The sequence below is a fragment of the Vanellus vanellus genome (assembly GCF_965231255.1).
Source record: "Vanellus vanellus genome assembly, contig: HAP1_SCAFFOLD_53, whole genome shotgun sequence".
NCBI classification, from domain to species: Eukaryota; Metazoa; Chordata; class Aves; order Charadriiformes; family Charadriidae; genus Vanellus; species Vanellus vanellus.
Genome location: NW_028128477.1, coordinates 249,665 through 266,150, shown reverse-complemented (window position 1 = coordinate 266,150; position 16,486 = coordinate 249,665). Strand labels below are relative to the sequence as shown.

Genomic DNA, 16,486 nt, shown 5'->3' with positions numbered 1-16,486 from the left:
TCAGTGGTGCCTCCAGTAGTGAACCCTCTCATCTACAGCATGAGGAACCAGGAGCTCAAGGATGCCCTAAGGAAATGGATCACTGGTTTCTTTTCAGAAGCAGAAATGAACTGCCCATCTTGTTCTGCATATCACTCATAATGTAACTCATTACAGGCCCAGACTCTCTTTGGTAGAGTTTTTCCTTTTGTGTCTTTGGTGTTTGGATTTCATGGTTGTATGAATGCTGTCAACAAAAGAACAGAGCCATCCTTTATCCTTTTTGGATGTCAGCATCTGCCTGTCTTGTGTGAGGCAGAGACTTTCTGTAAATAAGGAGCTGCTCTCTCCGTGTGTTTAAACAAAATAAAGGGCCCTGCACTGACTTGTTTGTCTGAGACCCATTCTCCAAGATGTTCTCTATAGCTGCAGGGGCCTCATCTGTGTGCTGAGGTGGAGGGGGCAGGAGCCATCTGAGCTGGGTCTGCCTCCCAGCCTGACCAGCATGGCCCTGGGCACCACAGCCCCCGGCTCTGCAGAGCCGCACCACCAGCTCAGGGGCTGTGGGACGCCTGGGGAGGGGGTGCAGGAACGGCTGGCCAGGCCAGCACGGATGAGCTCTCTCGGGAAAAGGCTCTGAGGGGAGATGGGCTGTGGCGGGAGAAGAGCAGGGCACCGAGTGTGTGCAGGGCAGCCATGGCAAGAGGAACCCTTATCTGCGGTGGGGCAGCTCGGGGCAGGCTGCCTGTCCCTGGGGCCAAAGGACCTTCCTGAGGGTGCCCTGGGCCAATTCTCTCATGCCATCCTGGGAGGACATTTGGCAGCTGGGGCTGCAAGCTGCCTGGGGTGGAGGTCTCCTCAGCATGCCGGCTGGGTGGACAGCCTCACTGGCCTGCACATCCTGCTGTGGGACCAGTCCCAATGGGGCTGCTCTGCTGGTCTGTGCTGGGGAGAGGGCAGGAGATAGCCAGGTTCAGGGAGTGTCTGGGCTGGTGGGGATGGGAAGTGCCCCAGAGAGGACAACCCCAGGGAAGAGCTGAAGTGGGGGAGTGTGCAGGGTGGGGACACACAGCAGTGTCCTGGCACAGCCGGGCTCCTGCGAGAGACATGATGGACCAGACGAGCAGGGTCTGGGCTGTGCCTGTGCCCACTGGACACCCCGGCGAGGTTGCCCCAGGGCCATCATCACAGAATCACAGTATCACAGAAACTCCTATATTGGAGAAGACCTGTAAGATCACACAGTCCAATCATTAAAACCTGTCAAACCTGATCTCCTTCTATGACAAGGTGACCCACTTAGTGGTGGAGGGAAAAGCTGTGGATGTTATCTACCTGGATTTCTGCAAGGCTTTTGACACCGTTTCCCATAGCATTCTCCTGGAGAAACTGGCTGCTCATGGCCTGGATAAGTGTACTCTTCGCTGGGTAAAAAACTGGCTGGATGGCCGTGTCCAGAGAGTGGTGGTAAATGGAATTAAATCCAGTTGGTGTCCAGTGACAAGTGGTGTCCCACAGGGATTGGTGCTGGGGCCTGTTCTCTTTAATATCTTTATCAATGATCTGGATGAGGGGATCGAATGCACCTTCAGTAAGTTCGCAGACGACACTAAGCTAGATGGGCGTGTTGATCTGCTTGAGGGTAGATTGGCTCTGCAGAGGGATCTGGACAGGCTGGACAGATGGGCAGAGGCCAATGGTATGAGGTTCAACAAGGCCAAGTGTCGGGTCCTGCACTTGGGTCACAACAACCCCATGCAGCGCTACAGACTGGGGGCGGAGTGGCTCGAAAGCTGCCTGGCAGAAAAGGACCTGGGGGTGTTGGTGGACAGCCGGCTGAGCATGAGCCAGCAGTGTGCCCAGGCAACCAAGAAGGCCAACAGCATCCTGGCCTGCATCAGGAATAGAGCCGGACTAGGGAAGTCATCATCCCCCTGTACTCGGCAGTGGTGAGGCCTCACCTCGAGTACTGTGTTCAGTTTTGGGCCCCTCACTACAAGAAGGACATTGAGGTGTTGGAGCATGTCCAGAGAAGGGCTACAAAGCTGGTGAAGGGTCTGGAGGACAAACCTTATGAGGAACGACTGAGGGATCTGGGGTTGTTTGGCCTGGAGAAGAGGAGGCTGAGGGGAGACCTTATCACCCTCTACAACTACCTGAAAGGAGGTTTTAGAGAGATGGGAGCTGACCTCTTCTCCCTGGCGACAAGTGATAGGACAAGAGGAAATGGGTTCAAGTTATGTCAGGACAGGTTTAGATTGGATATTAGGAAGCATTTTTTCACTGAAAGGGTTATTAAACATTGGAATAAGCTGCCCAGAGAGGTGGTGGATTCACCATCCCTGGAGGTGTTTAAGAAAAGGGTAGATGAGGTGCTTAGGGACATGGTTTAGGAGTGGTGGTGTTTTTATCGGGGTAGGTTAATGGTTGGACTTGATGATCTTAAAGGTCCCTTCCAACCTCACTGATTCTATGCTTCTATGATTCTATGATTCTATGAAAATGGGATTGAGTGCACCCTCAGCAAGTTGTCCGACACCACCAAGCTGTGTGGTGCAGTTGACGTGCTGGAGGGGAGTGATGCCATCCAGAGGGACCTGGACAGTCTGGAGAGGTAGGCCCATGCCAACCTCATGAAGTTCAACAAGGCCAAGGGCAAGGTCCTGCACGTGGGTCACGGCGATCCCAAGCACAAATCCAGGCTGGGCGGAGAATGGACTGAGGACAGCCCTGAGGAGGACTTAGGGCTGTTGGTAGTTAAGAAGCTCAACAAGAGACAGCAATGTGCACTTGCAGCCCAGAAACCTAACCATATCCTGGGCTGTATCAAAAGAAGTATGGGCAGCAGGTCGAGGGAGGTGACTCTTCCCCTCTTCTCCCCTCTCGGGAGACACCACCTGGAATACTGTGTCCATAAGAAGAAGCGGGTCCCGAGGAGGCTGACTAAGATGATCAGAGGATTAGAGCATCTCTGCTATGAAGATAGGCTGAGAGAGTTGGGGTCGTTCAGCCTGGAGAAGAGAAGGATCCAGGGAGAGCTTATAGCAGCTTTCCAGTACCTGAAGGGTGCCTACAAGAAAGCTGGAGAGGGCTTTTTTACGGGGACATGTAGTGATCAGACGAGGGGTAAAGGCTTCAAACTGGAAGACAGGAGATTTAGATTAGATATTAGGAAGAAATTTTTGACTCTGAGGGTGGTGAGGCAATGGAGCAAGTGTCCCAGTGAAGTTGTGGAGGCTCCATCCCTGGAGGTGTTCAAGGCCAGGTTGGATGGGGCTTTGAGAGACCAGGTCCAGTGGAAGGTGTCCTTGCCCATGGCAGGGGGCTTGGAAGTAGACGATCTTTAAGGTCCCTTGAACCCAAACCATTCCGTGATTCTAAGAACAATGTTTGAATGGACTGTCCATGCCCCCTCTAACACTTGGCACAGAGTGAGTCGCACTCGGAGGTGTTGACCACTCTTGTGGTGTGTCTCCCCTGCTCTGCATGTGTCTGAGACGTCCCACAGCATGAGGAATGGACACCATGTCCTGGTTTGAGGTAAAACAGGACCAATTTTGTTCAGTACCTTTACTTCTTAGCCGGGCCTCTTCTAACTACTGAAATTAACTGCATATTGTGCAGACAGTGTTTGCTCTCTCAGAGTGATCAGACCTATGTTTACAGCTGATGCCCAGGCACGGTGTGCAGAGAGGCTCTTGCTTATACTTATCGCTATAACACCCACGGGCAGTGAACTTTGGTAATTGCCCGTTGGAGGGTTGGAAGTGGAAAAGCACAGAGGGGTCACACCTGTGAGGCTGAGCGGACAGGACAGGTGACCCAAAACTGACCAATGGGGTATTCCATCCCATCTGCGTCATGCTCAGTATAAAAGCTGAGGGATCAAAGGGTCAGCTCTCTTCCTTCAATGACCGGTGTCTGAGGAGGACTCTGTCTGTTCGTCTGCCTGTGATCCCGATCCTGAATCCTTATCTGGAATCCAGTTCCCATCCATCACTGAGTCCAGTCTGGGACTGCCCCAGCGCCAGCCAGTGACGTGATCATCATCCTGGGAGCTTGATATGGTTTTGTATATATTTCATTATGGACTTTTTATTTTATTATTAATATTTCATTAACAGAGTTTAGGTCCTTCCAAACTCGTAAGTCCCTTTCTCTCTCTCCTGCCTCTCCTCGGTAGGGGAGAGCATCTGCCGTTCTGCCTGAGTGGCCAATCCAGCCCAAACCTCAATACCTACACATTCACCCTCCATTTGGAGAGGTCCAGTTTCAATATCATTTGGAAATTGCTGATATCACTTAATGCGTAAGCAGATAAACAAAGACAAGTGGAAGAAAAAGGAAACTTTTTTCTTTTCTTTTCTTTCATTTTTAAAATCATTTCACTTCTGAAATCTCTCAAATAAGAATTGTAAAGTGAAGAAAATTATGCTCAGAGCCTTGGCTTGTTAGGGCATTTTGCATGTTAATGAACTGGCCTCTTGAGAAGTAAAAGGCAGCAGCAAAGCTCCAAGTTTCTGAGCATGTCAGTGGGCTGCACTGAGGGCCACCCCTGAAAAGACCTTGGAGGGAATGACCAGAAAAGGGACTGTCCCTGGAGGCTGGTGAAGCAGGAAGTCAGAGGCACTGCTTACAGGTTGAAAATCAAACATGGAAGTGGTTGTGAAAGCCCTTGACCTGTCTCATCAAGCGGGATGCCCAAGCACTGACCCCCACACCCTGGGAATGGGGATCCTTTCCCACACGGGAAGCTCAGGGCTCTTCCTGCGAGCAGTGAGATGAAGGGGTGTGTGATGCCAAGGGCAAGACAGTGGTAGGACACCTCTCAGGCCCTCTGGAGGGTGGGGTGGAGGCAACAAGGCCCCGTTGATGTAAGGAACTGGAGTGCTCTCAGGGGCCTCAGTGGAAGAGACCGCAGCCGTAGTCAAAAGGACAAGGATTTCAGTTCTGTTGGGGAGTCCCAGCCCCAACAAAGGGGCCATAGGCCCCACAGGCTGTGGCTGTTTCTCTGCAGATGCCAAGATCAGAGAAGATGATGCCAGCATCAGAACAGATGCAGATGCCAACCCCTGCTTCCCCAGCCCACTCTGACCCCATGCTGTCCCAAGCTCTACTGATGACTCTGTCTTCACTATTTCTTCAAACACAAGGCTGTCGTTTTCTGAGGTTTTCCTAATGGCTGTGAGTTCCCCATAACCTGTGCGGCTTCTTCCAAAGCCCTCCTAATGCTCCTTAGATGCCAAAGATGTCTCATCCCATAGACTCATTTGAATCCTCTATTTAGCTCCATGTCATTGCACGGAACTGCACATCCTTCTGCTGCTGCCTCAAAGACAAAACTAGATCTATTTCACTGCAGTATGACACCCTCCTGATATCCCAAATCTGGGTTTATTACACGGTGTGCAAGCCAATAACACACAGAGCAGAGGTATTTCCAAGTTTATTCCATTAATGCGCAGAAATGGGGTGCTCAGCCCAAAACGGGAGCACAACTTAGCTTCAAAAGACTCCACTTCTATGCATTGATGTTTACATATTCAAACAATTCATATATATATTCACAGTTACTCATTGTTATTCTCTTCAAGGATTGGTTGAGATTTCTTTGCTTCCCATGTAAATTAGTGCACAGACTCTGTCTTCTTCTTCCATTGTTCTCTTTTGAGTAGGTGGTATCATTTGGGTAGGTGGTCAGCGAGTCAGTGGTCGCGATCTCCCCCTGGCAGAATTACCTTTTACCACTTCTCTGATCTTGGCAGTTCCAAGAGGTTTTCTGGGTTCGCTGACCTGACCTACAGTTCATCACTCTCTTGACAGGAATCCCCTGCTTCTCAACAATGCTACATTGTCTGGTGGTAGTTCCTTAACTGAATCATAGATAAATCATGTCTAGTTACTCTTTCTCTATTTTCATATTAGGTAAATTATTAAATACGCTTGGGGCAGTACAGAGGACTTGAGCAGCAGCAGGTGTCCTTGGTTGCTTCAATTACAATGAAATTTTATATTTCGTTTTCTTAGTTTATGTCAATTTTCCTGCAACAGAGAGAGCTGCCCTGTTATTACGGAGATGCTCCTCAGGAAGGCAGTTCTGATGCTGTGATGACACATTTACCGAAGGCCTCACTATTATCCAGCACAGTAGGGACAGCCTGTGAGGAGACATGGGCAGCTTACTGCTGCTGAAGGTGAACCCATTGAATCCCTTTCTTCAATGCTTCTTTGAGCTCCTGGTTCCTCATGCTGTAGATGAGGGGGTTCACTGCTGGGGGCACCACCGAGTACAACACTGCCACCACCAGGTCCAGGGATGATGAGGAGATGGAGGGGGGCTTCATGTAGGCAAACATGCCAGTGCTGATAAAGAGGGAGACAACCATCAGGTGAGGGAGGCACGTGGAAAAGGCTTTGTGCCGTCCCTGCTCAGAGGGGATCCTCAGCACTGCCCTCAATATGTGCATGTAGGACACCACAATAAAAACAAAACATGCAAAGAAGAGACAGGCACTAACCACAATCAGCCCAACTTCCCTAAGGTAGGAGTGTGAGCAGGAGAGCTTGAGGATGTGGGGGACTTCACAGAAGAACTGGTGCAGGGCATTGCCCTGGCAGAGGGGGAGTGAAAATGTATTGGCTGTGTGCAGGAGAGAATTGAGAAACCCACTGGCCCAGGCAGCTGCTGCCATGCGGACACAAGCTCTGCTGCCCAGGAGGGTCCCGTAGTGCAGGGGATGGCAGATGGCAATGTAGCGGTCGTAGGCCATGATGGTGAGAAGAGAAAAATCTGCACCAAACAAGAAGGAAAAAAAAAAGATCTGTGCAGCACATCCTGCATAGGAAATGTCCCTGGTGTCCCAGAGGTAATTGGCCATAGCTTTGGGGAGAGTGGTGGAGATGCAGCCCAGGTCCAGAACAGAGAGGTTGAGGAGGAAGAAGTACATGGGGCTGTGGAGGCGGTGGTCACAGGCAACGGCGGTGACGATGAGGCCGTTTCCCAGGAGGGCAGCCAGGTAGATGCCCAGGAAGAGCCCGAAGGTCAAGAGCTGCAGCTCCCGTGTGTCTGCCAATGCCAGGAGGAGGAAGTGGGTGATGGAGCTGCTGTTGGACATTTCCTGCCTCTGGGTATCTCTTATTCTTATCTGTGACTATCTGTTAAGGAGGAAAAGACAGTACTGAGTCAGAGCAGACTTCTCCTGGCAAAATGGATTGCATATGTCTTTGCAGCCCCACATTCAGACCCTCTTTTCAGGAGCACCTCTCTGCAGCTCCCTCACTTGAACTCCGGCTTTTGCTGGCTGAGGCTGCCACTGGGAGCAGGGACTTCGCAATGGGCTCCCGAGGAGTCCTCCTTGCTGTGCAGCAAGAGGGAACTAGGACAGCAGGGCTGTCTCCAATTAAATGTAATCGTGTTATATCAAAGAGCTTTTCAGTGTTGTTGTCGGCAATTTGCCCAACTGCACAGCAGAGGAGAGGGGATTTTGTTTTCTTTGTTTTGTTCTGGTTGTACCTGCCACATTTCGGAGCGGTTTGGGATGGCTGAAATACCTGACATTTCTAATGCACTCCAGGTGAAGTCTTGTGGGTCCTGAGAGGCAAAGGGAGAGTCCCTTATTGCAGAGAGAGGAGAGCAGCTCTGCCCATCAGTCCCCTTTACCACTGCCCTGTGCTGGCAGCTTGCAGCTGGAGGAGGATCCCTCTCAGGTGTTGCCATCAAAAGAAGCAGGACACTGCGGAGAAGAGAGTAATGCAGGTTCAAAGGGCAGATATACAGGCTTATTGCCTTTTCTCATCTCTCCCCTCCCAGACTGGGACCAGGAGGGATCATTGCAGCTGCCCACGTACAGCTGCCCAGCAGCATTTCCATGGCCTGAGCACCGAGATGTCTTCTCCATGTGGATCCGAGGGAGCACAGAGATACTATGGGAGAACTGTGCCCTTCTGGAGAGCACCCTGCAGCCCCACAGGACTCCTCAGGGAAATAGTTAATGTCCTGAAGTTGCCTGGAGGAGACCTGGGCACATTGCTCCCACAGACACGAGTGCAGAGCAGGACCCAAAGGGTCGGCATCTGAACGGGAGCTGAATCTGCCACCCGCAACCCCCACCCCCCGCACTGACTCAGTTTATCCTCAGTTTATCCAACGGTGAGAATAAGGGCAGCTCAGGCAGGAGGGGACGGCAGTGAAATGCCACAACACTCCTGACAAGGGAGGAGGGACATGCAAAGCAGATGGCAATCCAGGGTTCGTCCTTTGCTGGGCTCTGGCTGCTGCAGGGTCAATGCGTGCCCGAGACCCCGTGGGCTGGAGGGCAGAGATGTGCCCCAGCTGGGAATGGAGACCAGGCAGGAGCTGCCCAGGGGAAGGTGTCTGTGCTGCAGGGACAGCACGGATGGGCCCACATCCCCCTCGCCAGTGTTTCAGGCAGCAGCTCCCTCTCACTCCCTGCCCGGGTCTCTGCTGCCAGCAGCTGTCCCCGGGTCCCCGGCTCAACTCCCGCTCAGTGCTCACAAACACCATCCCACTGCTGTGCGCCCACCTCTGCCAGCCAACACCTCCAGGGACGGGGCACTGCCCAGGGGCATCTCTGAGTGTGTGGGGGCTAAAGACCAGTTCACAGCGAACCTGATGTGGCTGCTAACGGGAAGATGTTGCTGAGTTGGTGTGCTGCTGAAGAGGTCCTCTGAAAAATATCATGAGGTAGAGCTCACCTGTGCTGCTGCACTCTCTAGAGAGCAGAAGCACCATGCCCTGACCTAATCATCCCTACCCTACCATGCTGCGGTCACTCCTTCCACCCACAGCTTCTCCCTACAGCGCCGTGGGAGCTCGCGAGGCGGGCGCAGAGCTGACCCTGGCAGAGTCCCTGCCCCAGCACACAGCCCCTGGGGTGCAGGGACCCTGCTGGCAAGGACAGCCCTGCCCACCCCTGCCTGCAAACCGATCTGCAAACCCCGGAGCCATCCCTGGGAGAAGGCAGCTGTCCGTCATTGTCCCTCTGAAGGTGCAGCAGGACATCCATGCTCTGAAGCACATCCTCCTGCTCCACACCAGACAAGCAAGGAGAGCCGTCCTGACACCTCCTATCAGCCATGGCGTGTGCCAGCTCTAGGAGACACTGCCAGGAACTCATCTGCATTGCCCCACAGCCAGAGACTTACCATGTGAAAGGCTGTGAAGGTTTCTCCCCGGTGAGCTCTCTCCTGTCCTCCCACCCCAGACTGCCTTTACCCCTCCTCTTCTCTTCTCTTCTCTTCTCTTCTCTTCTCTTCTCTTCTCTTCTCTTCTCTTCTCTTCTCTTCTCTTCTCTTCTCTTTCTTCTCTTCTCTTCTCTTCTCTTCTCTTCTCTTCTCTTCTCTTCTCTTCTCTTCTCTTCTCTTCTCTCTTCTCTTCTCTTCTCTTCTCTTCTCTTCTCTTCTCTCTCTTCTCCTCTCTCTCTTCTCCTCTCTTCTCCTCTCTTCTCTTCTCCTCTCTTCTCCTCTCTTCTCTTCTCTTCTCTTCTCTTCTCTTCTCTTCTCTTCTCTTCTCTTCTCTTCTCTTCTCTTCTTCTTCTCTTCTCTTCTCTTCTCTTCTCTTCCTCGCTGCCTGCAGGCACTGCCCCCAGCCCTGCTTCTGGGCAGAGCTGTCTCTCTGCAGCGCTCCCCGCTTGCCAGGAGCTCCCTCCGGCCCAGCAGCCCGGCCCAGCTCAGCAGCAGAGGACCAGCCCACGGTGGCACTCTCTCTGTCCCCTCTGGGCTCCCTCAGAGATGTCCCTGGGGCTCCAGGGGAACCACCTGGGAAACAAGCTGAAGTCATCACTGATCTTTTCTCCCTCTGCTGGGCAGAGAAACTTCTTCCCTGCAGTGCCATTTCCCCTTTCAGAGACAGAGTTATGTCCAAGAATCCCCTCTTCTTGCCCCACTAGGAGACAGCACACCCAGGCAGTGAAAGGCAGGAGTCTCCTGTACCTCCTGTACCCATGCAAAGCACAGGTGACACACGAGGTGCCAGAGGTGGTCTAAGACACGTGCTCGTAACTGATGGAAATATTAAGAGGGACAGGGCAGTGTCTGGAGTCATCATTTTGAGGCTGGTGGGGCATGGTGGTGACACTCTCCCTCCTCCACCAGCTGTCTTTACCCCATCTCCTTTGGCACCCATGGCCCGTTTCTCACAGACACCCCTACAGTGCCCAACCTCATTCAGGGCAGCTGCTCCATTGGAAGGTGACCTACACCCTGTGGCACTACGGGAGGTGCCAGGGCTCTCCTGCACAGCCGCATGCAGCCAGCAGGGACAGCACAAGACCTGCAGGAACACGATCGTCATTCAGAGCAGCCATTTAACACACCCCAAGAGAACCTCTGGGACATTCAGTGCTTTTTTTGATGCAGCTGCAGTGAGGCAAGTCCTGTCCCATCTCCATCCAGTAGATGTCGGCCCTGCTCCTCCCACAGCCTTTAGTCACCCTTTTTTGATGCAATCAAGGAATAGAGCAATGATTTTCCCAGTGTTCTTGGATCACGGGATGCCCATCGCCGAGGACATTTTCCAAAGCACCGTGTCCTTCCTGGAGATCAGCTTCCCCTTGCACCACAGGCTCTGCAGGGCTTCAGAGACGTCCCAGAGAGCAAAGCCCTCTCCTACCAGGGCTGCACAGCACAGCCCTGCTTCTCTCTGGTCCTGAGGGTTTGCTCTCCTTCGGATCACCTCATTTCCTCTTTCCATTGCCATCTGCCATCCACTCCTGCATGCTCTGAACAAAACTTTTTCCTTGCATGGGACCTTGGGCACTTGGTACTGCCTTTCTTTGTTACACATCTGAGCGTGGTTCTGGTGCTTAGCTGAGGTCCAGTGTATCTGCTCTGATTTATTAATTAGGCAGGACATGATAGGATGAGGGGGAATGGCTTCACACTGGAAGAAGGTAGATTTAGATTAGTTTTTAGGGAGAAATTTTTCACTTTGAGAGTGATAAGGCACTGGAACAGGTTGCCCAGAGAAATTGTGGGAGGTCTTGCCAGCACATCCAGCAGCTCCTTCAATACCCTGGGATGAACCCCATCAGGCCCCATGGACTTGTGAACATTCAGCTGATACAGCTGTTCTCTGACAATTTCCGTCCCACAAATGGAAAGTCTTTGTTTCCACACTCGTGGTCCTCCGATTCAGGGGACCGGGCAGCCCAAGCTCTAGATGCATGATTAACGAGTGAGGCAAAAAAAAGCATTGCACACTGCTGCTTTTTCTTCATCCCTATCAGTCAGTTGACCACCTTCAACAACTATCGGTCCAGCGTTTTCTTTAGACCTCCTCTTGCTATTAATGTACTTAAAAAAGCACTTCTTGGTTTACAGAATGCTTTAGGTTGGAAGGGGCCTTGAAGATCATCAACTTTCAACCCCCCTGCCATAGGCAGGGACACCTCCCACTAGACCAATTTGCTCAAAGCCCCATCCAGCCCGGCCTTAAACACCTCCAGGGATGGGACCTCAACAACTTCTCTGGGCAACCTCCGCCAGTGCCTTACCACCCTTAAAGTCAAAAATTTCTTCCTAATATTTAACCTAAATCCACCCACTTCCAGTTAAAAGCCATTCCCCCTCATCCTATCACTACATGCCCTAGTATAAAGTCCTTCGTCAGTTCCCCTGTAGGCACCCTTTAGGTACTGGAAGGGGCTATAAGGTCTCCCCGGAGCCTTCTCTTCTCCAGGCTGAACAACCCCAACTCTCTTAGCCTGTCCTCATAGGAGAGCTGCTCCAGACCGTTGATCATCTTCAGGGCCTCCTCTGAACCTGCTCTAACACATCCATGTTCTTCTTATGTTGAGGGTATCAGAGCTGGATGCAATATTGCAGGCTTGGTCTCACGAAAGCAGAGTAGAGGGGCAGAATCACCTCCCTTGACCTGCTGGCCATGCTGCTTTTTATGGACACCAGGATCTGGTTGGCCTTCTGGGCTGCAGTCTCACATTGCTGGCTCATGTTGAGCTTCTCGTCAATCAGCACACCCAGGTCCTTCTCCTCAGGGCTGCTCTCCAGCCATTCCCCGCTGAGCCTGTATTTGTGCTTGGGATTGCCCCGACCCAGATATAGGACCTTGCACCGGCCTCGTGGAACTGCATGAGGTTGGCTTGGGCCCACCTCTCCAGCCTGTCCAGGTCCCTCTGGATGGCATCCCTCCCCTCCAGCATGTCAACCTCGCCAAACAGCTTGGTTTCATCAGCAAACTTGCTGAGGGTGCACTCGATCTCCCTCTCCGTGTCGCTGACAAAGATGTTGTACAGCACTTGAGGAATGCCACTCATCACTGCTCTCCATTTGGACACGGAGCAATTGACCACAACACTTTGAGTGCGACCGTCCAGCCAATTCTTTATCTACTGAGTGGTCCATCTGTCGAATCCATGTGTCTCCAATTTAGAGACCAGGATATTGTGTGGAACAGTGTCAAACACTTTGCATAAGTCCAGGTAGATGACATCAGTTGCTCTTCCCTTGTCCACTGCCGCTGCAAGGCCTTTCGTAGAAGGCCTCCAAATTTGTCAGGCATGACTTGCCCTGGCTGAAGCCATCTTAGTTGCTACCAATCACCTCCTTATTTTCCATCTGCCTCAGCAGAGTTTCCAGGAGGATCTGCTCCATGATCTTGCCAGGCACAGAGGTGAGACTGACTGGCCTGTAGTTCCCTGGGGTTTCATTTCTTTCCTCTTTGAAAACAGGGGTTATTCTTCCAAATTTTCCAGTCAGTGGGAACCTCACCAGACTGCCACGACTTCTCAAATATGAGGGACAGTGGCTTAGCAACTTCATCTGCCAGTTCCCTCAAGACCCGCGGATGTGTCTGATCAGGTCCCATGGACTTGTGCACCTTCAGGTTCCTCAGGTGGTCTTCTACTTGATCTTCACCTACAGTGGGCAGTTCTTCATTTTCCAGCTCCTTGCCTTTGCCTTATGTATCATGGGTAGTGTGGCTGCAGTCTTTGCCAGTGAAGACTGAGGCAAGTAAGTCACTGAGGACCTCAGCTTTGTCTCTGTCCTGGGTGACCAGTTCTTGCATTTCCTTCCGGAGAGGGCCCACATCTTCCCTAGTCTTTCTTTTCTCGCTGACATACTTAAAGAAGGATTTTTTGTTTGTCTTGATGCTCCTGGCCAGATTTAGTTCAATCTGGGCATTAGCTTGCCAAACCCAATCGCTGGCTGCTTGAACAATTTCTCTGTATTCCTCCCAGGCTTCCCGCCCCTGTTTCCACCCCCTATAGGCCTCCTTTTCACTTGTGAGCATGTCCAGGAGCTCTTTGTTCATCCATGCAGGCCTCCTGGCTTTTCTGCCTGCCTTCTTCTTTGTAGGGATGCATGACTCCTGAGCTTGGAGGAGGTGAACCTTGAATATTAACTGGCTTACTTGGGCCCTTCTTCCCTCCAGTGCTTCATCCAAGCTTGGCACTATACCAAGCAGATTCTTCAAGGAGCCACAGTCAGCTCTGCTAAAGCCCAGGGTGGTCAGCTTGCTGCGCACCTTCCTCGCTGCCTTGGGCATCTCAAATTCGATCATTGCATGGTTATGGCAGCCCAGGCTGCCCTTGAGCTTGAGACAATGCCTACCAACCCTTCCTTGTTGTAAGGACAAGGTCCAGCAGAGCTCCTCTCCTCGTTGGCTCCTCTACCACTGGGAGAAAAAAGTTGTCGTCAATACAATCCAAGAACCTCCTGGACTGCATATGCCCTGCTGTGTTACCCTTCCAACAGATGTCATCAAACTTGCTGAGGATACACTCTGTGCCCTCATCCAGGACGTTGATTAACATGTTGAACAAGACTGGCCAGTACTGACCCCTGGGGAGCACTGCTACTTACAGGCCTCCAACTAGACTCTGCGCCGAACACTATGCTATCAGCCTCATTCCCCACAGTATTCTTGTGTCCAGTTAGGACATTGTGGTCTGATTGGGTAGATAAGTAGATGGGTAGTAACTGAGATGAGTACTCGGGCCTGGAAGAACATGGTGAATGCATAGTGTTCTGCCCATACGGATGTATCTAGTTGGGTTCCACCATGTTTCAAGGGCTTTTAATTACCCAAAGGAGATGAGAAAATGCTTTTTTCATAACATTTGTAGCTGACACCTCAATGAGGAGAGCAGACACTATATTAGAGGGCAGGGGTGCCATCCCAAGGGACCTAGACAGGCTTGAAGGACAGGCCACTAGTAACATCATGTTATCCAACAAGGACAGATCTAAAGTTCTTTCGCTGAGGTTGACTAAGGGCCTGAAGTGACAGAGGGCAGGGACTGCCTAGGTTGGTATCAGGACTGCAGGAAAGGCTCTGGTGGTCCTTTGGTTTCATTAGGCAAAATATGGAGCCGTCAGCAAAGGCCAAAAGCATCCTGGGTGGTAGGAACAGGAGCACAGCCAGTGGGAGTGATTACCGCCCTGGGCTCAGAACATTTGAGAACAGATCCAGAACACTCCCCCAGGTTCTGACCACCTGCAATGCCTGAGAGACACTGGTAAACTGGAGCCCGTTCAGTGGAGGGCCACCAAGGTTGTCAGGGTTGGAGCACTTGTGCTGTGAGAAGAAGCTGAAAAAGCTGGGCTTGTCCAGCTGGAAGAAAGGAAGATCTTGGGGGAACATGCAGCAGCATGTCCCAGTGGACAACAGGATGCCCATGAGCCAGCAATGTGCCTTGGTGGCCGAGAAGGCCAATGGCATCCCTGGGGTGCATCAAGCAGAGTGTGGCCAGCAGGTCGAGGGAGGCCATCCTCCCCCTCTACTCTGCCCTGGTGAGACCTCATCTGGAGTACTGTGTCCAGATCTGGTCTCCCCAGTTCAAGAAGGACAGGGAACTGCTGGAGAGGGTCCAGCAAAGGGCTACGAAGATGATGAGGGGATTGGAACATCTCTCTTATGAGGAAAGGCTGAGGGACTTGGGGCTTTTTAGTCTGGAGAAAAGGAGACTGAGGGGGGACCCTATCTATGCTTATAAATACTTAAAGGGAGGGTGCCAGGGGGATGGGAACAGTCTTTTGTCAGTGGTGCCCAGTGATAGGACTATAGGGAACAGGCACAAACTTGAATGTAGGAAGTTCCATCTTAACATGAGGAGGAAGTTCTTTCCTTTGAGGGTGGCAGAGCACTGGCACAGGCTGCCCAGAGAGGTGGGGGAATCTCCCACTCTGGAGACATTCCAAACTCGTCTGGATGCTATCCTGTGCAACCTGCTGTAGGTGACCCTGCTCTGGGAGGGGGCTTGGACTAGATGATCTCCAGAAGTCCCTTCCAACCCTGACCACTCTGTGATTCTGTGAAACTGGAGAGACGTGGATTTGAAGGGTGGATTGTTCGGTGGATGAGGAACTGGTTGGATGGTCCCATCCAGTAGTGGTCAACGGCCTCACATCCAGATGGAGATTGGTGCTGATGACACCACGCTGAGTATTGCGATTGACACTCCCAGGGAACAGGATGTCATCCAGAGGGACTGGGAAAGGCTCAAGAAGTGGGCCCGTATGAACAGCATGAGGTTCAACAAGGCCAAGTGAAGGGTCCTGCACCTGGGTCGGGGCAATCCCTGATATCAATACAGCCTGGGGGATGACAGGATGGAGAGCAGCCCTGCCGAGAAGGACTTGGGTATACTGGGGGATGAAAAGCTGGACATGAGCTGGCAATTTGTGCTTGCAGCCCAGAAAGCCAAAAGAAGCATCACCAGCAGATCGAGGGAGGGGATTCTGCCCCTCTGCTCTGCTTTGGTGAGACCCCACCTGCAGTGCTGCTCCAGCTCTGGAGCCCTCAGCACAGGAGAGACATGGACCTGTTGGAGTGGGTCCAGAGGAGGCCACAAAGATGCTCCGGGGGCTGGAGCACCTCTGCTGTGAGGAAAGGCTGAGAGAGTTGGGGTTGTTCAGCCTGGAGAAGAGAATGCTCTGGGGAGACCTTATTGTGGCCTTCCAGTACCTAAAGGGGGCCTACAGGAGAGCTGGGGACAGAGTTTTTAGCAGGGCCTGTTGCGATAGGACAAAGGGTGAGGGCTTTAAACTAAAAGGGGGGAAATTTACACTCGATATAAAGACCTGTTAACAATGAGGATGGTGAGACACTGGCCCAGGTTGCCCAGAGAGACAGGAGATGCCCCATCCCTGGAAACATTCCAGGCCAGGTTGGCCGGGGCTTGGAGACAGCTCATCCAGTTGAAGGTGTCCCTGCTCATGGCAGGGGGGTTGCACTAGATGGCCTTTAATGGTCCCTTCCAACCCAAACCATTCCATGATTCTAAACAGAGCCTGTTTTTACTGGGAGGGGACCAAGTCTGTACTGGAAGGGTTTAATGAAATCCAGTTTGAAATGGCAGTGCCCAGTCGTACTGGGAGGGGATGAGAGGATCCAGTTTATACTGGGAGCGTGCTCAGCCTGTACTTGGAGGGGTTAAAGAGGACTAGTTTGTAGTGGGAGGGGCCAAGTTTGTACTGGCAGGGGTTAAAGCAACCCAGTTTGTACTGTGACAGAGCCCAGACTGTA

General features: G+C 52.1%; 1 protein-coding gene across 1 annotated transcript in view; it reads right to left on the bottom strand.

Annotated features, from left to right (window-relative positions):
• LOC309684317 (olfactory receptor 14A16-like) overlaps window positions 1-7,094 on the bottom strand; it is a gene marked incomplete at both ends in the record, with an annotated part of 52,174 nt that extends 45,080 nt beyond the window's left edge. The window contains one exon of the mRNA XM_082500252.1: window positions 6,249-7,094. Within this exon, the coding sequence (XP_082356378.1) occupies window positions 6,249-7,094 (846 nt within the window). The remainder of the gene's footprint in view (window positions 1-6,248) is intronic.
• Window positions 7,095-16,486: the final 9,392 nt, after the last annotated feature.